Here is a 26,218-nt window from a genome sequence, read left to right on the forward strand (position 1 = left end):
CTATATCGGGTCCACATCAGGAAGTGGGAAATATTGTTCTAGGAACAACATCACTACTGTACGACGAACATAACTCTGTTCTGAAATTCCTGGCTAACCTCCACTATGATGAGGGGCTCAGTTTAGTGCCACAAACTGCGCCAGTGCCTTTTCAGTATTCTGGGGCAAGGATCAGAGCGTCATTCTGTCGGGTCTCACCCCCTGGTGACTAAACTCATGAGGTGAATTTTGTCTCTGGAGATGGGTTAAAATTGTCATTGTTGTTAAACATTTAGTTTGTAACACAAACTAAAATATCCTCCAAGTTTAGTGCCAGGACAAATTGAACCCACCATCTTCAAATATTGTTACTAATCGCAAATTTGTGTAGAAACCAAGAACTGCAGGCGTTGGTTAATACACAAAAGGACACTCTAGTCATCCTGCTAGTTTCACAGTTTGTATCCCTTCGTTGTCACTTCTTCCACAGCCAACATTGGACCATTGTGGGCTCCTCCTTTCACAGGTCATCGGTGTTGGCTCTGATTTGTTCCGAACCTTTTCATATCTCTCGTTTCCCTGTCCCCTGACTCTCAGTGTGAAGAAGGGTCTCGACCTGAAACGTCAGCTATTTCTTTTCTCCAAAGATGTAGGCCAGGCAGAATGGATGTGTAACTGATTCCTTGCTCTCACAAGCCCGTGACTCAGACTGAAGCAACAACGTTTTAACCGAAGATGGACACAAAAAGCTGGAGTAACTCAGCGGAACAGGCAGCATCTCTGGACAGAAGGAATGGGTGACGTTTCGGGTCGAGACCCTTCTTCAGACCTGAAGACTGAGTCTGAAGGGTCTCGACTCGAAACACCACCTATTCCTTCTCTCCAGAGATGCTGCCTGTCCCACTGAGTCACTCCAGTCTCATTTCATCGGCTTCATGTATTGCGCGCATGGAAGAGACGCTTACATGCCGCTTGCATCTATTCATCCAAGTGGGTTCTTAATGAAATCTCACATCTTTGCGAGGGAGGGATGGAATAGATGTAACCACCGGCTGAAGCAAAGGCATAGTTAGGACAGGGAAATAATCCCACCACTTAATTAACCAGGTTCCTGAATGTAAGAATTATTTATACATGTAACATCTTTGTTTTTAAATCAATGTAACTGTTTTTTGATTTTTAATGCCGAGTTAAAACCCTATCCTGTGGGAAGGGCTTGCGGCAGCTGGTTCCATAGTGTCTTCATTGTTGGTAGGTGTTGTCCTTCCACATGGACCGCTTACAACTTGGTGCTTGGGTTCAGAGTGCCCAGTCACCTATGGCTTGTGTGGGAAAATGGCCCCCACCCTCCCGTCTCCACCGGCCAGTGATGTGATGGACGCGGGGGTCTGGACCAATCGCTGCAAGTCCAGCCCCCCCCCCCCCCCCCCCCCCCCCCCCTGGCGACGTCATGTCCGTTATTTGACTTTTCGGCAGAGCATCCATTCGGTGAATGGAGCAGAGCCGGCACCCCGTGGAACAGAGCCTTTGCAGCATGGGCTACAATCAACCACAGTAGCATCCTATGTCTAATCCAAACTCAGTTCTGCAGTTGCTGATCTACATGTGAATGATTTAACGATCTATTAACTTCCCTTCCTTCCCAGCTCCAAAGATTCACCAGGCCAATATTCCACCGCACAAAAGGTCAACAGGTTCTGCTTCCCATCGACGTCTCCCTATAGGCATGGAGATCTGGATGTGGATCCAGATGTGGAGCTCCTGCATGTGGATGCTCCAGATCTGGAGTGCCTGGCCATGAAGGTAAATGTGCAGGAAGGAACTGCAGATGCCGGTTTACACTGAAGATGGAGTAACTCAGCGGGCCAGGCAGCATCTCTGGAGAGATGGAATGGGTAATGGTTCGGGTTGCGACCCATCTTCAGAAAAACGAAGCGAAAAAGCGTCACCCATTCCTTCTCAACAGAGATGTTGCCTGACCCGCTGAGTTACTCCGGCATTTTGTGTCTATGAATATAAAAACCGATGTTTTTATATGGACTCATGACATCTCAATCCCCATTTTACTCTGAATGGGCTCTTGTTGCGAAATCTCAACAGCAATGTTGTGACACGCTCACCCTGCTACTCCGTTATTGCTGATTATGAAACCTTTTTGTGTTCAAATTCCAAGTTTGCAACACCTCAGATTCCTAAATATCCATTAGAGAAAGAATCCTGATGCTGATACCGTTTTTTGAATATTTCCCTATTTCCTTTTCTTGCATGGAAGGTTTTCGACAATGTTATAACCATATAACAATTACAGCACGGAAACAGGCCATCTCGGCCCTACAAGTCCGTGCCGAACAATTATTTTCCCTTAGTCCCACCTGCCTGCACTCATACGATAACCCTCCATTCCCTTCTCATCCATATGCCTATCCAATTTATTTTTAAATGATACCAATGAACCTGCCTCCACCACTTCCACTGGAAGCTCATTCCACACCGCTACCACTCTTTGAGTAAAGAAGTTCCCCCTCATGTTACCCCTAAACTTCTGTCCCTTAATTCTGAAGCCATGTCCTCTTGTTTGAATCTTCCCTATTCTCAAAGGGAAAAGCTTGTCCACATCAACTCTGTCTATCCCTCTCATCATTTTAAGGACCTCTATCAAGTCCCCCCTTAACCTTCTGCGCTCCAGAGCATAAAGACCTAACTTATTCAACCTTTCTCTGTAACTTAGTTGTTGAAACCCAGGCAACATTCTAGTAAATCTCCTCTGTACTCTCTCTATTTTGTTGACATCCTTCCTATAATTGGGCGACCAAAATTACAGAACATTATTGTTCTGTAATTTCTTTATCTACTGTTAGCTGGATTGCTTCCTTGTTGCAATCTTGTCCAGTTCTGCCGCATGCCCAGCAATTAGCTCTCGTTGAGCTCCAGTACCCACTCCGCTTGTTTCTGTTTCAACTTCTTTACTCCCAAATGTCTTTGAAGACCCAACTTGACAATCGATCCTATCCAGTCAAGACTTTGTTCCATGTCTTCAGCTTCTCAAACTTCATTCCAGGCATCAGCCTTCCGACAAATAATGCAAAGGCACAGTACAAAGAAGGGACCCGAATCAATATGTCATCTGTACATCTTCCTCCAGAGATGCTGCCTGACTCACCAAGTATTCCAGCACTTTTTTATTGCCAAATGCACAACTCCCCGGCATCCATTCTCTGGCAAATGCTGTTGGTTCTCGCACACTAACACTGTCCCACACACACTAGGGACAATTTACAACATTTACCAAAGCCAATTAACCGACAAGCCTGTACGTCATTGGAGTGTGGGAGGAAACCGGAGCTCCCGGAGAAAACCCACGCAGGTCATGGGGAGAAGGTACAAACTCTGCACAGACAGCACCCGTAGTCAGGATTGAACCAGGGTCTCTGGCGCTGTGAGGCAGCAACTCTCCTGCTGCACCACCGTGATGCCCTCTTAAAGGCGGTGTGTACAAACGGCCAATGACCCACACGGACTGGGAATTGCTTGTTCATTGAGCTGAATGTTTGCCCTGACAATGATGATGGGTATTCCACCAGGACTGCCGCTGTTTGGTCTTTTGGCCTGTGCCTGATGAAGTGGGTCCCACCACTGCACGAGTGTTGCTCAGGACCTGCACAGCCCCGTCAGCCTGCTCTACACATGCCGTCCCATCACAGTCTCTGAGCATCGCTCATGGTGGCGGCAAACCCAGGGCTTTACCAATGAGAGTTCACTAGCCTGAACAAAGCGTGGCACGGTGGTGCAGCGGTAGAGTTGATGCCTTTACAGTACCAGAGACCTGGGTTCGATCCTGACTACGGGTGCTGTCTGTACGGAGTTTGTACGTTTTCCACATGACCAGCGTGGGTTTTCTCCGAGAACTTTGGTTTCCTCTCACACTTCAGGATCACACAGGCCAGACTTCCCACCATTGACTCCATCTACACTCCATGCTGCCTCGGAAAAGGGAGACCATAATCAAAGACTTATCCCAACCCGGTCATTCCTTCTTCTCCCTGCAAAGTTCTCGGGCAAAAGAAACGGAACTTTGAAAGCGCACACCACCAGCTTCAGGAACAGCCTCTTACCCTCAGGCTTCTGAACAGTCCTTCCATAAGCTAGGGTACCGTCCGATTCATCTCTACCCCATTGCAGACATTGGACTTTGTCCATGGAACTGATGTGCTACAATGCTGAGAATAATATTCTGCACTCTGCATCTTCCCATTTGCTCTACCCCGTGTGCGGATGTGGCGTTGAAGGATGAGAAGCCGAAGCAAAGAAGTGGAAGCCAAATAACCGAACGGAAACAAAGCTGAAACGCCAACTAACCGACAGGGTGGGAAGCCTAAATGCAAACTCACCAAAAGGCCGCTCTGCCGCAACGCCAACTAACCGAAAGGGTGGGTCGCCTCCAAGCCAACTCACCGAATGGCCTCTTTGCCGAAAAGTCAAATAACGAACATGATGTCGCCAGGGGGGCTGGACTTGTCCGCAATTGGATCTAGACCCCCACGTCCATCACAATACTGGCCGGTGGAGACGGGAGGGTGGGGGTCATTTTCCCACACAAGCCATAGGTGACTGGGCACTCTGAACCCGAGCACCAAGTTGTAAGCGGTCCATGTGGAAGGACAGCACCTACCAACAATGAAGGCGCTATGAAACCCACTGCCGCAAGCCCTTCCCACAGGATAGGGTTTTAACTCGGCATTAAAAATCAAAAAACAGTTACATTGATTTAAAAACAAAAATGTTACATGTATAAATAATTCTTACATTCAGGAACCTGGTTAATTAAGTGGTGGGATTATTTCCCTGTCCTAACTATGCCTTTGCTTCAGCCGGTGGTTACATCTATTCCATCCCTTCCTCGCAAAGATGTGAGATTTCATTAAGAACCCACTTGGATGAATAGATGCAAGCGGCATGTAAAGCGTCTCTTCCATGCGCGCAATACATGAAGCCGATGAAATGAGACAACTGTCACACCAAAGATAGACACAAAATGCTGGAGTAACTCAGCGGAACAGGCAGCATCTCTGCAGAGAAGGAATGGGTGTTGTTTCGGATCGAGAACTTTCAGACTCAGTCTTCAGGTCTGAAGAATGGTCTCGACCCGAAACGTCACCCATTCCTTCTCTCCAGAGATGCTGCCTGTTCCGCTGAGTTACTCCAGCATTTTGTGTCCATCTTCGGTTAAAACAGTTTACAGATTATCTGGTGTTTTGTGCCTGGGAGCTTGTTGTGTGCGTTACGCAGGGAACCAGATGGTAATAAATGAATCACTCCGTGTGTGTGTGTGTGTGTGTGTGTGTGTGTGTGTGTGGGTCGAGGTCCGGGGGTCGGGTCGGGGGGGGTTAGGGTCCAATGGAGGGTGCATCGCAGTCAGTGACTCTGGGTGGGCGGAGGGACCTGCCTGTCCCACACCTCTGCTCCACCCGGCGCTGCCGACACACAACCTGTCACAGTGCAGCCGCATGGGGGAGTTGAGGCGGGGGGCAACGGTGGCCGTGGGAGAGTGGGGGCTGTCCCGAGGGATGCGCTCCTTCGGCCGCTTACAACTTGGTGCTCGGGTTCAGATTGCCCATTCACCTATGGCTTGTGTGGGAAAATGACCCCTACCCTCCCGTCTCCATCGGACAGTGATGTGATGGGCGCGGGGGTCTGGACCAATCGCTGACAAGTCCAGCCCCCTCACGGCGACGTCATGTCCGTTATTTGACTTTTCAGCAGAGTGGCCATTCAGATAGTTGGCTTGTAGGCGACGCAGCCTTTTGGTGAGTAGGCGTTTCGGCAGAGGGGCCTTTCGGTGAGTTTGTTTTTAGGCGACACAGCCTTTTGGTTAGTTGGCTATAGGCGACCCGCCCTTTCGGTTAGTTTGCATTTAGTCGTCCCTCCCTTTTGGTTATTTGGCATTTTGGCTTCATTTCCGTTCAGTTATTTGGATTCCACTTCTTTGCTTCGGTTTCTAGTCCTTCAATGCCACGTCCGGGTACTGCTCTACCCATTGTATTTGTGTTTCGGTTTCTTGTATTTATGTGTAGTATTATTGGATCTATTTGGATGGCTTGCAGAACTAAGCTTTTCACTACACCTCTATATAGCTGCAATCCTGACGCTAGTTCTCTCCGTACACCTCTGGGAAATGTCGCTCGACTTTGGATAACTTGCCAACAGCAACTAAAATAACACTTTGTAAAACCCAGCAATTATGTTATTTCCAGAAGAGAAAGTAATTCCAATAATCCAGAGCATTCCAATTCCCACAAGCTCCTAATCTAATTCTCATCCCATAATTTTCCATTTGCCTTCCTTGGGCTGAGATACTTCTGTGCCGGGATTGGAAAGGCTCATCACACTCCGGGCCAGCAATGAGACTCAGTTACACAATCCCTCGTGTCCACAGTCCCATCACCACATCACAAAGCAATTTAGATTTAACTTGCCAAAGCAGCAGTGAGTACAACATGGAACACAAGGCAGATATATTTCAGAGCCTGTAAATGGCACCTTGTGTATATTTTCAATTTGTATCAATGAATCAAGAATATTAATGTGCAGCAGGTAGGACATTAAATAATGCAATGCTCAGCCTGAGGACTTGTTCAAGAGCAGTATCGGTCCCAGAGGTGGGTACTCTGCTGTCCTGCCACGTTCAGCTGTGAATGATGATGGACAATTAAACAGCTAATGAGAGATGAGCTTCCAAGAACATTCACATCCAAACAGTGGCAGAGCCCAGCGCAGGAGTGCCAAGACAATACTGAAATTATCTCCAACCTGGAGGTAATGAAATGGATGATCCACCTGAAGTCCCCATTATCGCAGAAGCCCGTCTTCTGCCAATTCCAAGAGCTTGAAGTGTTACGAACGGCTGAGAGCGCTGGATCTAACTAGAGTAAAGGGCCCAGACAATGTCTTGGCTGTCATGCTGAATACCTGGCTCCAGGAGAAGTGGCACCTTCAGCCAAGCTGCACCAGTGCACCTGTAACACTAGCTCCAACCCAACAGTGTGGAAAATATTGATTTGAATAGAATGGAGGTTTAGTTTAGATAGACACAAAATGCTGGAGTAAGTCAGCGGGACAGGCAGCATCTCTGGAGAGAAGGTTAAAGGAATTCCTACTCTCCAGAGAAGCTGCCTGTCCCGCTGAGTTACTCCAGCATTTTGTGTCTATCTTCGGTTTAAACCAGCATATACAGTACCTTCCTACGGCGGTTTAGTTTAGTTTAGTTTAGACGTACAGTGTGAAAACAAGCCCTTCGGCCCACCGAGTCCACACCAACCAGCGATCCCCACACACTAGCACCATCCAACACACACACAAAGGACAATTAACAATTTTACTGAAGGTACCTACAAACCTGTACGTCTTTGGAGTGTGCGTGGAAACCAGAGCACCCGAAGAAAACCCACATGGTCACGGGGAGATCATGCAAACTCCATACAGACAGCACCCATAGTCAGGATCGAACCCGGGTCTCTGGCGCTGTAAGGCAGCAACACTTCTGCTGTGCCGCTGTGCACCAAAGGCCAGAGCACGAAGTAGGAATCCCGCTGTTTACAACCCAACCAGTCTTTCAGACATCGACAAAGGGATGGAAATGTTCACTGATGTTTCTATCAAGTGTCACTTGTTTATTGGAAACAACACTGAGTTTCAGATCTTTTTATTCCCTCAAACTTCATGTTTACAATTGATAGGAGCAGAATTTGGCCATTCGGCCCATCAAGTCTACTCTGCAATTCAATCACGGCTGATCTATCTCTCCCTCCTAACCCCATTCTCCTGCCTTGTCCTCATAATCCCTGACGCCCATACCAATCAAGAATCTATCTATCTCTGCCTTAAAAATATCCCTGGACCGCCTCCGCAGCCTTCTGTGGCAATGAATTCCACAGATTCACCACCCTCTAACTAAAGAAATTCCTCCTCATCTCCGTTTTAAAGGAGCATCCTTTAATTCTGAGGCTGTGGCCTCTGTTGCTAGAATTTTCCACTGGTGGAAATATCCTCTCCACATCCTCTGTATCCAGGCCTTTCATGATTGGATTCCTGAGTGACTGTCTATGAGAGGAAAGGTGGTATTTGAACAAGTGTAACTTCAAGGAGCTTTGGTGCAGGTCAAAGGAATCAGACTGAAGACAGAGCTTGCACAATAAGATGTTCCCTGGCTATTGGAGGGCAATCATCTCACATCCAGGGTTTCACATGCCCGCATGATGTCTCAGGGCCCCATTCGGTGGGGTCACATATCCGCCAATTTGTCACCAACAAGAACAGGTCATCTGTTCTAGTGATGCAAGTGGAGAACATAAGGCACACATAAACCTCATACTGGCAATCAGTTCCCCAATCCTTGGGGAACAAGGAACGCAGAGGAAACAGAAGGATGGCTTTTGAATAAACAATTGCTCCGCCTCGCATCTCTTTCATTCTTTGGAAGTTTTTCGACGTTTTTTTGAAACTTGCACAAAATCGCCGACTGTAACGCAAAGCAGAATAAAAAAAAGAAAAATGGGAAAATGCAGTATAATATAGATGAATGTGAGGTTACGCACGTTGGCGACAAAAACGAGGGCAGATTATTATCTCAATGGGGTTAGGTTAGGTAAGGGGGAGGTGCAGCGAGACCTGGGTGTCACTAAACGTTGGCGTGTAGGTACAGCAGACATAGAAACATAGAAACATAGGTGCTGGAGGAGGCCATTCGGCCCTTCGAGCCAGCACCGCCTGTTCATGGCTGATCGTCCCCAATCAATAACCCGTGCCTGCCTTCTCCCCATATCCCTTGACTCCACTAGCCCCTAGAACTCTATCTAACTCTCTCTTAAATCCATCCAATGACTTGGCCTCCACTGCCCTCTGTGGCAGGGAATTCCACAAATTCACAACTCTCTGGGTGAAAAAGTGTTTTCTCACCTCAGTCTTAAATTGCCTCCCCTTTATTCAAAGACTGTGGCCCCTGCTTCTGGTTCCCAACATTGGGAACATTTTTCCTGCATCTAGCTTGTCCAGTCCTTTTATAATGTTATATGTTTCTATAGGATCCTCCCTCATCTTTCTAAACTCCAATGAATACAAGCCCAGTCTTTTCAATCTTTCCTCATATGACAGTCCCGCCATCCCAGGGATCAATCTCTTGAACATACGCTGCACTGCCTCAATCACAAGGATGTTCATCCTCAAATTCGGAGACCAAAACTGGACACAATACTCCAGATGTGGTCTCACTAGAGCTCTATACAACTGCAGAAGAACCCCTTTACTCCTAAATTTACTACTTTACTAAAATCTTCTTGTTATGAAGGCCAACATTCCATTAGCTTTCTTTACTGCTTGCTGTACCTGCACGCCAACTTTCAGTGACTGGTGTACAAGGACACCCAGGTCTCGCTGCACCTCCCCCTTACCTAACCTAACCCCATTGAGATAATAATCAGCCCCCTTGTTTTTGCCGCCAAAGTGGATAACCTCACATTTATCTATATTATACTGCATCTGCCACGCATCTGCCCACTCACTCAACCTGTCCAGGTCACCCTGCAACCTCCTAACATCCTCTTCACAGTTCACACTGCCACCCAGCTTTGTATCATCCGCAAACTTGCTAATGTTGCTCCTAATTCCCTCTTTCAAATCATTAATATATATGGTAAACAGTTGCGGCCCCAACACCGAGCCTTGCGGCACTCCACTCGCCAGTGAAGAAAGCTAATGGAATGTTGGCCTTCATACCAAGAGGATTTAAGTATAGGAGGTTCTTGCCCAAAGTAGGTGAATCGAGGACCAGAGCACATAGGTGTAAGGTGAAGGGGGAAAGATTTAATAGAAATCTCAGGTAACTTTTTCACACAAAGGGTGATGGGGTATGGAACAAGCTGCCAGAGGAGGTAGTTGAGGCTGGGACTATCCCAATGTTTGAGAAACAGGTACATGGATAGGACACGTTTGGAGGGATATTGGCCAAACACGGGCAAGTGGAACTAGTGTAGCTGGAACACGTTGGCTGGTGTGGGCAAGTTGGGCTGAAGGGCCTGTTTCCATGATGTATGACTCTATGCTGAATGGACTAACTCCACTGGCAAACGTAGGTGTGCCACAACAGGCAATGTATTCCGTACCACCTGGCCACTCTCTTCACTGACACAGTCAGATACGCAGAACATTCAACAGCACAGCACAGGTAGAGGCCCTTCAGCCCACAATGTCCTCCCTGACCATGACGCCAATGTAACCGTCCCTTTGTGCCTGCACATAGTCTATGTCCTTCAATATCCCAGCCTGTTCAAATGACTGTCGGTTTAAGAGGCTCTTAAATGTGGATATTGTATATCTGCTGCCCAGGCAGTGTATTCCAGGCACCTACTGTTCTCTGTGTAAAAAATGTATAAACCTCCTTTAAACTTTGCTCCTCTAATCTTAAAGCAATGCCCTCTCCTGTTTAACACTTCCACTCTGATAGAAAGACGTTGACGACCAACCCTGTCACTGCCTCTCCTAACGTTATAAACATCCATCAGCTCATTCCTCAATCTCCAGTGTGCCATTGTTAATAAAACAAGACAGGTTTGTGCAGCCTCCCCTTGCAGCTAAAACTCCCTCATCCAGGCAACACCTGGTGAACGTCCTCACCCTCTCCATAGCCGCATAATCATTCCTGGTTACTGGCAGAACTAGGACTACATACAACACTCCAAATGTGGCCCAGCCAATGTGTTATCCATCACCCCTCCACTGCACCAGTATGCTGACCCAACCTTCTTCCTAGGGTGGAAATATCAAAGACTGCCTTTAAGGAGAGCGAGCAAAGGGGATGTACGGGGCAAGTCTTTTACACTTAGGGTGGTGGGTGCCTGGAACACATTGCCAGGGCTGGTGGTGGAGGCTGATACCAGAGTGGCATTTAGATAGGTACATGGATATAGAGAGATATGTAACTCTTTTGGCATCAAGTACGCACAGACATTGTGGGCCAAAGGGCCTGTTCCTGTGTTGTGCTATTCTAGGTTCTAAGTTCAGTAGGTGGCACGGTGGTCAGAGTACAGAGTTTGTACGTTCTTCCTGTCACCTGCGTGGGTTTTCTCTGAGATCGTTAGTTTCCTCACACACTCCAGAGACGTACAGGTTTGTAGGTTAATTGACTTGGTAATTAATGTAAAATTGTCCCTAGTGTGTGTTGCATAGTGTTCATGTGCGGGAATCGCTGGTCGGTGCGGACCCAGAGGCCAAAGGGCCTGTTTCCACGCTTTACCTCTAAACTAAACTAACGTCCCGGGCACCATCCTCACTGCAACTTACCTAGGATAAGGTACCTAGACATCCAACATGCCTGTGATTACTGACACACACCGACTTCTACATAAGCAATGCCATTACCTGAGATGTGCTGTACACCATGTCCCTATGACAGATCCATGGTGTTACAGAAAACCTATATCTGAGATTTATCTGTCCACTTTCCCTATCTAGATTTGCATCAATCATCTGTGCTTGATGTGTACTGCTACACCTCTAACAGTTGCAACACATTTATAAAATATTTTATTCCAATTTAGGAAGTTGTATTGTTTTCATCTGACATAATTCACTTAAAAATAAGTAAAATTGCCTGCTGGTGTTCTGATGGTCTCTCCTTGATGAATGGACCAGTCATGAATGAACTCACATCTACAATGCAACAATAATCTTTTTCTAGCTTTTTTCCAGCTTTTGAGAAAATATATCAACCATGAGACGACACAATGGTATAGGCAGTAGAGTCGCTGCTTCACGACACCAGAGACCTGGGCTTGATCCTGATCTCGGATGCTGGCTGTGTGGAGTTTGCATGTTCTCCCTGTGACTGCATGAGTTTTGTCCATGTGCTCCAGTTTCCTCCCACACTCCAAAGATGTGCGGGTTTTTAGTTTAGTTTAGGTCAGAAACCCAACGCGGAAACAGGCCGGTTAATTTACAAACCAGTACGTGTTGGAGTGTGGGACGAAACCGGAGCACCCGGAGAAAACCCACACAGGTCACGGGGAGAACGTGCAAACTCCCTACTGACAACACCCGTAGTCAGTATTGAACCTGGATCTCTGGCGCTGTAAAGCAGCAACTCTTCCACTGCGCCACTGGGCTGCACCGTGCAACACTTTAATAGACAATAGACAATTTAGGTTAATTGGCTTCTGAAAATTAGTGTATGGGTGACCGATGGTCGGTGTGGACTCTGTAGGCTGAATGTTGTATTTCTAAACTAAACTTAAATACTAACTCTGGCATATCACCTGACCTATAGCATGTCTCCAGCAAATCTCAAAACAAGCCGACAAACAGCATCGAATCTTTTGCTCAGAGTGCGGGAAAAGAGAACTAGACGATATAGGTTCAAGGTGAAGGGGAAAGATTTAATAGGAATCTGAGAGGTCATTTTTTCACACAAATGGTGGTGAGTGTATGGAACGAGCTGTCGGAGGAGGTAGTTGAGGCAGGGACTATTGCAACATTTAAGAAACACTTAGACAGGTACATGGACAGGACAGGTTTGGAGAAACATGGGCCAGAGGCAGGCTGGTGGGAATGGTGGAGATGGGACATGTTGGTCTCTGTGGGCAAGTAGGGTTGAAGGGCCTGTTTCCACGCTGTATGACTATGATTGTATCATTTAAAAACCTGAGCTCCAATGTACAAACCACAGTTGTGTAATCTCAGTGGACTCGTCATGGAGTCTGGTCAGTCCACGCTACCCAAAGGACTACTCTGAATCAGGTCACGTGTGGCTGTAATCAGAGCTGAGGGAAGACTCCGGAGCCTGTGGTTTGATGCATTGCATCCTGTCAAGCATGCTAATGAAGTTCAGCCCACAGCCTAGTAATCAGATCATCCCTGAATACACCAAATACTGAGGAATTCCCTTCATAATCCCACATTATTTTGACAATCTCATTAGTTTCAGTTTGGATAATTGTTCATGGCATTGCGGAAATTGATTTTAATTATTCTGCCTCTAGAAATGAAAGGATTTTCACACTTAAATTATTAAAGAATCAGCACCACTATGCTTAATTTGCAATTACTATCAACGATTTACACTTAAATCCATCGCAAGACTGCGCTGAGCCCACTTCCGAATCATTTTCCTTTGGTGGAGCCAGGGATCTCTGTAACCCCCGCAAACTAACACAGACCCTTAACAACTTAATTATTTTCCTGCAAAGAAAAGATCCCTGAAGGAATAGTAAGTAGAGCAACGTGATAATGATTGATTGTAGGAAGGAACTGCAGATGCTGGTTTAAACCGAAGATAGACACAAAATGCTGGAGTAACTCAGTGGGACAGGCAGCATCTCTGGAGAGAAGGAATGGGTGATGTTTCGGGACGAGACACTTCTCCAGTCTATTGACTGTTGACTTAGACAATACATGATTACGATAAAGCCATTCACAATGCACTGCTGCATGATAAGGGAATAACATTTTGTGCTGGGTAAAGCCAGTAAAGTCCGATCAAAGATTGTCCGTGGGTCCCCATTGAGGTAGGTAGTAGCTCAGGACTGTTCTCTAGTTGTGGTAGGATGATTCAGTGGGCCGATAACACCTGGGACAAGACGGTCCCTGAATCTGGAGATGTACGTTTGACACTAACGTGAATAGGTGAAGTGTGGGTCAGGACGCTTCTTCCGACTGATTGTAGTAGGGAGGAGACAACTAGAAGAAAGGTGAGGGTGGGACAAATCCTGGTAAATTGTCAGCAATTTTGGGCACCATGTCTGATGAAGGATGTGCTGGCACTGGAGAGGGTCCAGAAGAGATTTGCAAGAATGATCCCAGGAGCGAGTGGGATCAACATATAATGAATGTTTGACAGCACTGGGCATGTACTAGAATTAAAAACTGGGAAAAGAAATATGAAGCCAGAGGAAGAAGGGTCTGGACCTGAAATGTTGCCTATTTCCTTCGCTCCATAGATGCTGCCTCACCCGCTGAGTTTCTCCAGCATTTTTGTCTACCTATGAAACTACAGGAAGTAATATAGATGGAAGGGAAAAGGGGGAATTGGGTGTGCAGTGCAAGCAATAATGGGAAGAACGATGGGGCAGGATGGTTGTAGATTAATTACCTAAAATTGGAGAAATCAATTTCCATACCGTTGGGCTATAAGAATCCCAGACTGAAGATGAGATGAGATGCAGTTCTTCCAGTTACCCCAGCACTTTGTGTCTTTCTTTGCAATCTAGTATCAGCAGTTCCTAGTGTCTACAATCGGGAATAAATGCTGATCTTGTCACTCCCTAACAAGTGAATGAATAAACGCAGACTTTTCATACGCATCTGGCAGGTATTTGTAGGAACTCTCACGTGCCCGAGGTCTGGCTGGACTGGTGACTCCTGCTTCCAATCTAAACATCAGTGGCGCAGCGGTAGAGTTGCTGCCTTGCAGCGCCGGAGACCCGGGTTCGATCCCGACTACAGGTGCTGTCTGTACGGAGTTTGTATGTTCCCCCCGTGACCTGTGTAGGTTTTCTCCGAGATCTTCGGTTTCCTCCCACATTCCAAAGACGTACAGGTTTGTAGGTTAATTGACTTGGTAAATATAGAAATTGTCCAGTATAAAATTGTCCAACTTCCAGTATGGTCCCTGGTGGACTCTTCGGATGGTACAAGGTACAAGGTATCTGGCGTGTGGCTGGACTGATGACTCCTGCTTCCAGTTGAAACATCATCACCCCAAGGTCTCTTGTGTTGGAAGGAACTGCAGATGCCAGTTTATACCAAAGATAGACACAAAATGCTGGAGTAATTCAATGGGTCAGGCAGCATCTCTGGAGAAAAATAATATAAAACTGAAAAAGGGTCTCAACCGAAAATGTCACCTATTCCTTCTCTCCAGAGATGCTGCCTGACCCGCTGAGTATCTCCAGCATTTTGGGGCCACCCAAGGTCTCGTTCGATGTGATGGAAGCTGCTATCTCCTCATGGAGCACAAATTCATTGTAATGCTAAAAACAGAGTGGTGGAGGGACTCGGTAGGCCAGGGTAGCATGTGGTGAGGTGCACTGGTGGGCAGCTGTGTCAAGAGCCTCAGCAATGACTGCCCACTTGGCTTGACCTAGGACCACCCAGCACCGGCCCTTAGAAACATCACTGCACCCCTGCCTCAGTGGCTCCCTCTACACGGACCAATGCCGTCATGAGATCACTCTCGCCAGTGCATACCATTGAGTCACATAGCACAGAAACAGGCCCTTCAGCCCAACGGGTCCATGATGCCCCATCTAAGCCAGTCCCATTTGTCCACAATTGGCCCTTATCCCTCTAAACCCCCTATATGTTCCTGATGCTGGGGGAGTCCAGAACCAGGGGCCACAGTTTAAGAATGAGGGGTAAGGCTATTTGGAACGGAGATCAACAAACACTTTTTCACACAAGAGAGATGTGAGTCTGTGGAATTCTCTACCTCAGAGGGCGGTGGAGTCTGGTTCTCCAGATACTTTAGAGAGAGAGCTAGATAGGGCTCTTAAAAATAGCGGTCAGGGGATATGGGGAGAAGGCAGGCACGGGGTACTGAGTGTGGATGATCCGCCATGATCACATTGAATGGCGGTGCTGGCTCGAAGGGCCGAATGGCCTACTCCTGCACCTATTGTCTATTGTCTATTGATGCACGAATCCCAGCGGTGGGTAGTGTGATGATCACGACAGTCACTGACATACCAGCATCATCATTGAAGTATCGACACCTATCACCTTCCAATGACTCCTGTCACCACCGATTACACTTAAACATAACTGCACGCGTTCCTCAGTGTGGTCAACTCCAAGCTCAGTTTAATCCCTGATCGAATAATTTGATCCATTATATTCATCCATAATTTGATCCAGAGGGCTGTGGGGGCCAAGTCAATGTATATTTATGGCAGAGATAGATAGATTCTTGATTAGTACGGGTGTCAGAGGTTATGGGGAGAAGGCAGGAAAATGGGGTTGGGAGGGAGAGATAGATCAGGCATGATTGAATGGCGGAGTAGAACTAATGGGCCGAATGGCCTAATTCTGCTCCTATCACTTATGAAGTGATGAACGTATATAATAGACAAGCAGTGATGACACATACCGGGGAAGGGCACGCCCAGGAAGTGAGCATAGACGGTGTCCGTGTCGATGCCCAGCTCGTTCTCAGCCACGAGTGTGTAGTTGCCGTTGTTGTAGTGCGTGGGCTTGTCGAAGAGCAGGCAGCCATGCAGCCAGTCCTTGGTGTCCTCGTACACGTTGGTCTTGATGTAGTCCGTCTCGTTCAGCTTGCGGCCCTGGTGCTGCCAGTGAATGGTGGGCAGGGGGTTCCCATAGACGGTGAACTGAATGCAGTGCATGTGTCGCTGTTCGGGCTCTGTCAGCTCCACAATATCAGGAGCATCTGGCAAGAAGAAGGGGAAAAGTATGTGGACTTAGTATGGGTTTGGAAAATCTCCACTCAAATTTGCTCACATCATCTCTGCCCTACACATGCACCATAGAAAGCAAACTGTGGGGTTGCATTGCAATGTATATACAAGCAACAACAGTTGGTGGTTAATACACCATTCAAATAATAAAGGAGGAGCCGGCATGGGGGGACGCCGGGAGGAGAGAGAGGGGGAGGTGGAGGTGGAGGTGGAGGGAGGGAGAGGGAGAGGGAGAGGGAGAGGGAGAGGGAGAGGGAGAGGGAGAGGGAGAGGGAGAGGGAGAGGGAGAGGGAGAGGGAGAGGGAGAGGGAGAGGAGAGGGAGAGGGAGAGGGAGAGGGAGAGGGAGAGGGAGAGGGAGAGGGAGAGGGAGAGGGAGAGGGAGAGGGAGAGGGAGAGGGAGAGGGAGAGGGAGAGGGAGAGGGAGAGGGAGGGGGAGGGAGGAGGGGGAGGGGGAGGGGAAGGGGGAGGGAGAGGGGGGGGGAGGGGGGGGGGGGGAGGGGGGGGGGAGGGGACGGGGGAGGGAGAGGGGGGGGGAGAGGGAGAGGAAGATGAGGGGGTGAAGAGGAGGGGGAGGGAGGGGGAAGGGAAATGGGAGGGGGAAGGGGAGGGAGAGGGGGAGGAGAAGCAATGAGGACCTGGCTCAGGGGTACTGTAACTTTGTCAGTGGTGACTATGTACATACCTTGGGGATGCAAACAAAGAATTTCACTGTAATTTGTCACATGTGACAATAAAGTATTCATTCATTCATTCATTCATTCATTCATTCATTCATTCATTCATTCTTTCAAAAGGAGACACAAAATGCTGGAGTAACTTAACGGGTCAGGTAGAAAATTTGTCCCAACCCAAAACGTCAGCCACTCATGTTCTCCAGAGATGCTGCCTGACCCACAGGGTTTCTCCAGCACTATGTGTCTCTACTCAGGTAGCATCACAGCATGGTTTGGGGACAGCACTGCCCACTGTTGCAGAGAGTGCTAGATGTAGCTCAGACCATCAAACAGACCAGGAACCCCATCATTGACTCCCATCTAAACTTCAAGCTGCCGAAGAAAAGCAACGCATCAGAAAAGCATCCAACATAATGAAAAACACCCCACCCCGGTCATTCCTTCTCCCCGCTCCCATCCAGCAGGACATACAGAAGCTATAAAGCACGCACCACCAGACTCAGGAACAGCTTCTTCCCCTCTGCTATCAGGCTTCTGACCAGTCCTTCCACAAACTACAGTGCTGTCTGATTCACCTCGACCCCACTGCAGACATTAGAGTTTGTGTCTGGAACTGATAGGCTACAATGCTGAGAACTATATTCTGCACTCTGATTCTCCCCTTTATTCTATCAATTGTACTTGAGTTGGACTTGATTGTAGATAGCACATGTTCATTATTATCTGATTTGATTGGATGGCATGCAAAAGAGGACTTATCACTGTACCTAGTGACAACAGTAAGCATGAACCTAAACCCTTCTCCACATAATAAACGTCACTCCTGGTCACTACCGATCTCCTGCCCAACGGATTGTAACTCCATTGATCATTGAAGCATACAGGAGACCATTCTTCCCCTTTGGGTCTGTGCTGGCACTCCCAATTTGGCCCACTCCCTGTCCTTCCTGCACATCCTTACAAAGCTCAATGATCAATCAGTGATCAATGATAGATTATTGTCACATACACTGAGGTAGAGTGAAGCGTTATCGTTCCATTATAAGGTCATGTTCATCATTTGGAGGAGCAGAATTAGGCCATTCAGCTCTTCAAGTCTACCCCGCCATTCAATCTTCTCTCCCACTCAGCCCCATTCTCCCCATAACCCCTGACACCCGTACGAATCGAGAAAGGGCCCACTAGGGCCAACCCACCTAAAACCTCTCCATACAGAGCCTCTAAACTTATTGAAATGTTTCTTAAGCGTTGCGATAGTCCCTGCCTCAACTACCTCCTCCAGCAGCTTGTTCCATACACCCAGCACCCTTTGTGTTAAAAGGTGACCCTTCAGGTTCCTATTGTTCACACACAGGAGTGGCCAATCTCGCCCCCCCCCCCCTCCATACTGAGTGTGTAGCAGGATGACCCCAGCAGCGCAGTGTAACCTCGTGTGGTGGTCCCCATACTCACAGTGAACGTGCAGGAGCACCGAGGCGTTCGTCATCCCCACCACGTTCTCCGCGATGCATGTCAGAAGCTTGCCGTTGTCCTCTGGGTCGATGTTAAATAGGGTCAGGTTCACAGCTGAGACCGTGGTCAGGTTGTTGTTGGTCTGGCACACAGGGAGAGAGGGAAGGGGGGAAGAGAGAGAGAGAGAGAGAGAATTCCTGACTGACCTCACAAAGAGAGAGGAGGAAGAACAATGGGGACCCGGCGTGGAGGGACCGCCATGGAGGGGGGGGGGGGGGGAGGGGGAGCCGCGTGCACCGTTGTCAGCAGCATAGGTGGCTGCAGTTCGTATACATCGGGTATGCAAGCAGAGAATTTCACTGACAATTAAATATCCCATTCAATTCCACTCCAAAGCAAACACTGAAAGGCCTGAACATCTCGGTGATCCAGGGATATTTAATGAACACCTGATCTTGGCAGAAGATCCTCTGAGTGGAGTTCCTTAATTCTTCAGTAATTTGCCTCAAATAGGGTCATGGTCATAGAATGATACAGTGTGGAAACAGGCCCTTCGGCCCAACTTGCCCGCACCCACCGGCCAACATGTCCCATCTACACTAGTTCCACTCGCCTGCATTTAGCCAATATCACTCTAAACCTGTCCTATCCATGTACATGTCTAACTGTTTCTTAAACACTGCGATAGTACCTGCCTCAACTACTGCCTCCGGCAGCTCGTTCCATACACCCACCACCCTTTGCGTGAAAAAGTTCCCCTCAGGTTCCCATTAAATTTTTCCCATCTTAAGTCTATGTCCTGGTGGAGGCGGGTTCTCTGGATGCTTTCAAGAGAGAACTAGATAGGGCTCTTAGAAAGTCAGGGGATATGGGGAGAAGGCTGGAACGGGGTACTGATTGTGGAGGATGTGCCGTGATCACATTGATTGGCTGAATGGCCTGCTCCTGCACCTATCGTTTATTGCCCATTGTATATTGTCCTCTGGTTCTCAATTTTCCCTTCTCTGGGCAAGATCTGTGTGTCTACCCGACTGTTACCCTAAATGCAAATAAAATATTTATATGTTTTTCCACAGTACAGCAGTCACTTGGTTAATGCAACGTTGAGGTTTTTATGAACAGTCATCCTTTGAAAGATCCAGGTTTATGCTTCAGTAGTTCACATGAACATACATCATTCCCAGCCACCTCAGCCCTGAGTAGACAATGCCTTCCTTTCTGGATGTCATTCTTATCCTCGCAGCCACCAGAGGCCCAGTGTGGTTTCAATTCTGGAGATACAACTCTGCAGATGCTGGCATCTTGAACAAAACTCAGTGCTGGAACAAATCAATGGGTCAGGCAGCATCTGAGGAGGGAATGGACAGGTGACGTTTAAGGTCTGGCTCCATCTTTAGACACAGGGAGAAGAAGAAGGGCCCTGTCTTGAAACATTGCCTGTCTTCCTCCCCAGATGCTGCCTAACCCACTGAGTAACTCCAGCACTTTCCATCTTGCTCATGGTTTCTCTATCTTTTCCTGATACATATTTCCCCTCATATCCATCCATTTTTTACATCAATTAGAAGAATAATCTCTGGATCTCTGTTTGGCCCATGATGTAAATTTTTGATAGAGTCATAGAATCCCACAGCACAGAAACCGGCACTTTGGACCAACTGATCCATGCCGACCAAGATCCTCATCTAATCCAATCTCATTTGCCTGCATTTAGCCCAGATCTATCTAAAATATCCCATCCATGTACTGGTCCAAGTCTTTTTAAATGGTGTTATTGTACCTGCCTCAAATGCCTCCTCTGGCAGCTCATTCCATATCCTCACCACCTTCTGAGTTATATTGGAAAGAAAAATGCTTTCTTAGATGGAGAATAATGGTCAGTATTCACTACAACTGAGACACTGCAAATGTTGCCATGTTTTACCATCTTACATGTTCCGTCAGGAATATCCTTCATGATCAACATTAACCTCTTGCTAACTAGCAGTCAGGTACCCTGACATTGAATGTATTTCTTGCCAAGCTGGGCTCAATTTGTTGCTCCAGCTGAGGTTAGATCACTATAAGTCAAGTCGTCACTTGCGGGTGGAGCACCAAGGCAAATTCCTTGTATGTGAATATTTGGCCAATAAACTTATTCATTTATTCATTCATATGATGGCGTAGCGGTAGAGCTACTACCTTACAGCATCAGAGACCCGGGTTCAATCCTGACTACGGGTGCTGTCTGTACGGAGTTTGTACGTTCTACCCGTGACTGTGTGGGTTTTCTCTGAGATCTTCGGTTTCCTCCCACACTCCAAAGACGTACAGGTTTGCTTGGTATGAATGCAAAATTGTCCTTAGTGTGTGTTGGTTAGTGTTAGTGTGCTGGGATCACTGGTCAGTGAGGACTTGGTGGGCCGAAGGGCCTGCTACCACACTGTATCTCTAAACCAAAACGAAACAAAATTATAAAATGTAGAATAAAATAGAAAATGCTGAAAATACTCAACAGGTTAGAAAACACCTGTGGAGTGAGAAGTAGAACTAGGAGTTCAGATTGATGATCCCTCGTCCAAACCGGCTAATTATGGCAATGTATCTTTGAAGATACATTGACGTGAAAGTCGGAATCTTTCAGATGAGGAATCCCAATGAATAAAACATAAAATGCTGCGAATTCACAAGTGCTGAGCATTTGTAGCATTTTCGAGTTTTAATTCATGCTGTCAGGATCTGCAGAACTTTCTTTAAGTTTTAGTTGAGTTTAGTTCAGAGATATGGTGCGGGAAACAGGCCATTCGGCCCACTGGGTTTGTAGGTTAATTAGCCCAAATGTGCAGGAGGCAAATGAGAAAGTGGAACATTGTAGACCTAGTACAAACGGATGATCGATGGTCATCACGGAGGGCCGAAGGGCCTGGTTCCATGCTATATCTCTAAACTAAACTAAATTAAGCTAAACTAAACTTAACTAAACTAAATTGAACTAAACTAAACTAATTTATTTATTTTTTTTACTTTATTAATTTATTGAACATGTTAAAAAAATACAAACACAAATAAACTTGTAAGCAATAAAAAAAGAAAAGAAAACACAAAGGAAAACAAACAAATAAGTAACTCAAATAATACAAATAATATCGTTCATGTTCAAAAGGGGTAAGAAGAAGTTCGAAAACTTTTCTGGTCCTACCCCCTCTTATTTTCTATACATTTTCATGGCAAAACAAAATAATGGGAACAAATGGACCCAAAATCTGTTGAACAGTCCACAAACAAGAAATAACCAAACAGAAAAGAAAATCACTGGTCCAGCTCATAACCATTCAATCTTTTGTTTCTGAAGAGTGTTTTTAGTTTGAATAGAGTCTTACATTTTTTCAGCTCATCATGGCAGACTAACACCCTTTGCTGTAACACAATGGAGTTTTGCATTAGTTCTTATTGCCGGTTTTTCGAATATATAGGTTCCTCTCAGGTTGTGTTTGCTTTCTCTCCGTTGGAACAACCCCTGGATATTACAAGGCAATTGCTGATTAGCTGCTTTGAACATAATTTGGATAGTTTTATAATCTGTCAGATCTTGAAATTGTAATGTTTTTAGTCTGATAAATAATGGTTTTGTTGATTGTCTGCAGGTGGTTTTATGTATAATTCGTATTGCTCTTTTTTGGAGGATAAAGATTGGATGTGTATTTGTTTTGTATGTGTTCCCCCATACCTCCACACAGTAGATCATGTATGGGAGTATGAGGGAGCAGTACAACATATACAGGGAGGCTTGATTTAGTAGGTCATTTAATATGACAATGACCAGACTAGCTTTCATGTTTAAGGATTAGGACAAAGAGAAAAATAGTGGTCAGGACAATGGTATATACGTGTTTGAGAAGGAACTGCAGACACTGGAAAATCGAAGGTAGACAAATGTGCTGGAGAAACTCAGCAGGTGCAGCAGCATCTATGGAGCGAAGGAAATAGGCAACGTTTCGGCCCGAAACCCTTCGGGTTTCGACCCGAAACGTTGCCTATTTCCTTTGGGTTTCGGCCCGAAACGTTGCCTATTTCCTTCGCTCCATAGATGCTGCTGCACCCGCTGAGTTTCACCAGCACATTTGTCTACCTTCGTATATAGGTTCTCTCTGAAATAGTACCACAGAAACATTAATGTCCAGTTCAATGGACAGACTTGCTTTGAAACCTAATCTGAAAGGCAACAGCACAGAAAATGCAGCCGGCTGTGTCCTTTCTGAAGCACTGTGGAATATCTTGCTATGTAAATTGTGTTATATGAACGCTATATTTGAATTTGTTGTGAATAAGGGCAAGGTTGGTATGTGGCAGACAGCAGCTCAGGGAACAGAACAGTAATGCTGGGACCACAAGACTTTAGTTTTGTTTAGTTTAGAGATACAGGGTGGAAACAGGCCATTCGGCCCACCGGGTCCGCACCGACCAGCCCGCACATTAACACTACCCTACACACACTAGGGACAATTTTGCATTCATATCAAGCTAATTAACCTACAAACCTGCATGTCTTTGCCGTTACTCTCGGGATCAAATTAGGGATATGTTCATATCGCACACTCATGCATCAGTGCGAGTCCAACTCCACATGTAATCTGTAATCGGCCTGGCACAAGGGTATTCACTGCTGCCGTCAGCACAGGCATCACTGAGCCTTCAGCTCATTTTGATAAGGTGCAAATCAATGATGGAGCAGAGAAACAAGAGATGTCTCAGAAGAAGCAGATGAGGACTTGGTATTGACCATCTAACGGGACATCAACAAGTGTTAACTTAATGGAGAAAGAACAATACAAAGAGTAGCAGTGTCACTGTTGACAAGACTGCTCACAATACTCCAGGTGCGGTCTCACCAGGGCCCTGTACAACTGCAGTAGGACCTCCTTGCTCCAATACTCAAATCTTCCTGACCTGCTGAATTACTCCTGCACTTTGTGTCTATCTTCAGTATAAACCAGCATCTGCAGTTCCTCGGTACACATGTACCGGTGGTCAGCTTTTCTAATATATAAATCAGTCCCCAAATGTTTGGAGGTTTTGAAGCCATTTAGGCTGGGAGCAACATTGATTTGTTTCTAGGCTAATGCTGGGTGGTCTGCCCTTTTAAAATGTTAGTGTTTCCATTCAGTGGCTTTGATGCAACTAAATGGCTTCCTCAGCTATTTTAAAGGGCAGTTAGAAATCGCCCACATTGTTCTGCATTTAGCTGTATGATGTGGACCACCCTCACGGGCAGTTTAACGCAGTTTTGGGAATTACTTATCTGCCCTCCCCCTTCTGACAATGTTTGTTGATAAATGAGGGATAACAAAGTGGAAATAAACACGTCCGCTTTCACCTGAAGGCGATCTCGCCCCACGGAGGAAGAGGACACTGAGTGAGAAAGATCACTCATTAATTGGACTGAAGATAGACACAAAAAGCTGGAGTAACTCAGCGGGTCAGGCGGCGTCTCTGGAGAAAAGGAATAGGTGACGTTTTGGGTCGAGACCCTTCTTTGGTCTAGTCACCTATTCCTTTTTTATCCAGAGATGCTGCCTGAGCCACTGAGTTATTCCGGCATTTTGTGTCTATGTTTGATATCGACCAGCATCGACAGTTGGGACTGGGAATTCTGCTGGAGGTAAGGCTCACTTCATGGGAATAAATTAATTTTCAGTCATGGGAAAAGGAAACAAGAGATATAGAAGGTAAATAGGACAAATGAATGAAGGATTTGCAGAAAGCAAAGATGATCAAGGAAAGATGGAGCCCACCATTAATTAGACAGTTCGGTTTGGATGTGATCGCGTGGTGGGCTTGGTGTTCACCATAAATGTTTGTAAATCACCTCTAGTAGAAACATAGAAACATAGAAAATAGGTGCAGGAGTAGGCCATTCGGCCCTTCGAGCCTGCACCGCCATTCAATATGATCATGGCCGATCATCCAACTCAGTATCCCATACCTGCCTTCTCTCCATACCCTCTGATCCCTTTAGCCACAAGTTCTACATCTAACTCCCTCTTAAATATAGCCAATGAACTGGCCTCAACTACCTTCTGTGGCAGAGAGTTCCAGAGATTCACCACTCTCTGTGTGAAAAAGGTTTTTCTCATCTTGGTCCTAAAGGATTTCCCCTCTATCCTTAAGATGTGACCCCTTGTCCTGGACTTCCCCAACATCGGGAATAATCCTCCTGCATCTAGCCTGTCCAACCCCTTAAGAATTTTGTAAGTTTATATAAGATCCCCCCTCAATCTCCTAAATTCTAGTGAGTACAAGCCGAGTCTATCCATTCTTTCTTCATATGAAAGTCCTGACATCCCAGGAATCAGTCTGGTGAACCTTCTCTGCACTCCCTCTATGGCAATAATGTCCATCCTCAGATTTGGAGACCAGAACTGTACGCAATACTCCAGGGTCACCAAGACCCTGTACAACTGCAGTAGAACCTCCCTGTTCCTATACTCAAATCCTTTTGCTATGAATGCTAACATACCATTCGCTTTCTTCACTGCCTGCTGCACCTGCATGCCTACTTTCAATGACTGGTGTACCATGACACCCAGGTCTCGTTGCATCTCCCCTTTTCCTAATTGGCCACCATTTAGATAATAGTCTGCTTTCCTGTTTTTGCCACCAAATTGGATAACCTCACATTTATCCACATTATACTGCATCTGCCATGCATTTGCCCACTCACCCAGCCTATCTATGTCACCTTGCAGCCTCCTAGCATCCTCCTCACAGCTAACACTGCCCCCCAGCTTAGTGTCATCCGCAAACTTGGAGATGTTGCATTCAATTCCCTCGTCCAAATCATTATTATATATTGTAAATAGCAGGGGTCCCAGCACTGAGCCTTGCGGTACCCCACTAGTCACTGCCTGCCGTTGTGAAAGGGACCCGTTTACTCCTACTCTTTGCTTCCTGTTTGCCAGCCAGTTCTCTATCCACATCAATACTGAACCCCCAATACCATGTGCTTTAAGTTTGTATACTAATATCTTATGTGGGACCTTGTCGAAAGCCTTCTGAAAGTCCAGATACACACATCTACTGGTTCTTCCCTATCCACTCTACTAGTTACATCCTCGAAAAATTCTATAAGATTCGTCAGACATGATTTACCTTTCGTAAATCCATGCTGACTTTGTCCAATGATTTCACCACTTTTCAAATGTGCTGCTATCCCATCTTTAATAACTGACTCTAGCAGTTTCCCCACTATCGATGTTAGACTAACTGGTCTGTAATTCCCCGTTTTCTCTCTCCCTCCCTTTTTAAAAAGTGGGGTTACATTAGCTACCCTCCAATCCCCAGGAACTACTCCAGAATCTAAAGAGTTTTGAAAAATTATCACTAATGCATCCACTATTTCTGGAGCTACTTCCTTAAGTACTCTGGGATGCAGCCTATCTGGCCCTGGGGATTTATCGGCCTTTAATCCATTCAATTTACCTAACACCACTGGCTAACCTGGATTTCACTCAGTTCCTCCATCTCCTTTGACCCGCGGTCCCCTGCTATTTCCGGCAGATTATTTATGTCTTCCTTAGTGAAGATGGAACCAAAGTAGTTATTCAATTGGTCTGCCATGTCCTTGTTCCCCATGATCAATTCACCTGTTTCTGACTGCAAGGGACCTACATTTGTTT

General features: G+C 46.5%; 1 protein-coding gene across 2 annotated transcripts in view; it reads right to left on the reverse strand.

Annotated features, from left to right (window-relative positions):
* Positions 1-26,218, reverse strand: part of ntrk3 (neurotrophic receptor tyrosine kinase 3) — a 999,514-nt gene that overhangs the window by 439,328 nt on the left and 533,968 nt on the right. For both annotated transcript variants that reach the window (XM_033050347.1, XM_033050348.1), the window contains exons 7-8: positions 18,564-18,705; positions 16,109-16,408 (exon numbers count right to left, since the gene is read on the reverse strand). In XM_033050347.1, coding sequence (XP_032906238.1) covers positions 16,109-16,408; positions 18,564-18,705 — 442 coding nt within the window. The remainder of the gene's footprint in view (positions 1-16,108; positions 16,409-18,563; positions 18,706-26,218) is intronic.

This window comes from Amblyraja radiata, chromosome 34 (genome assembly GCF_010909765.2).
Source record: "Amblyraja radiata isolate CabotCenter1 chromosome 34, sAmbRad1.1.pri, whole genome shotgun sequence".
NCBI lineage: Eukaryota > Metazoa > Chordata > Chondrichthyes > Rajiformes > Rajidae > Amblyraja > Amblyraja radiata.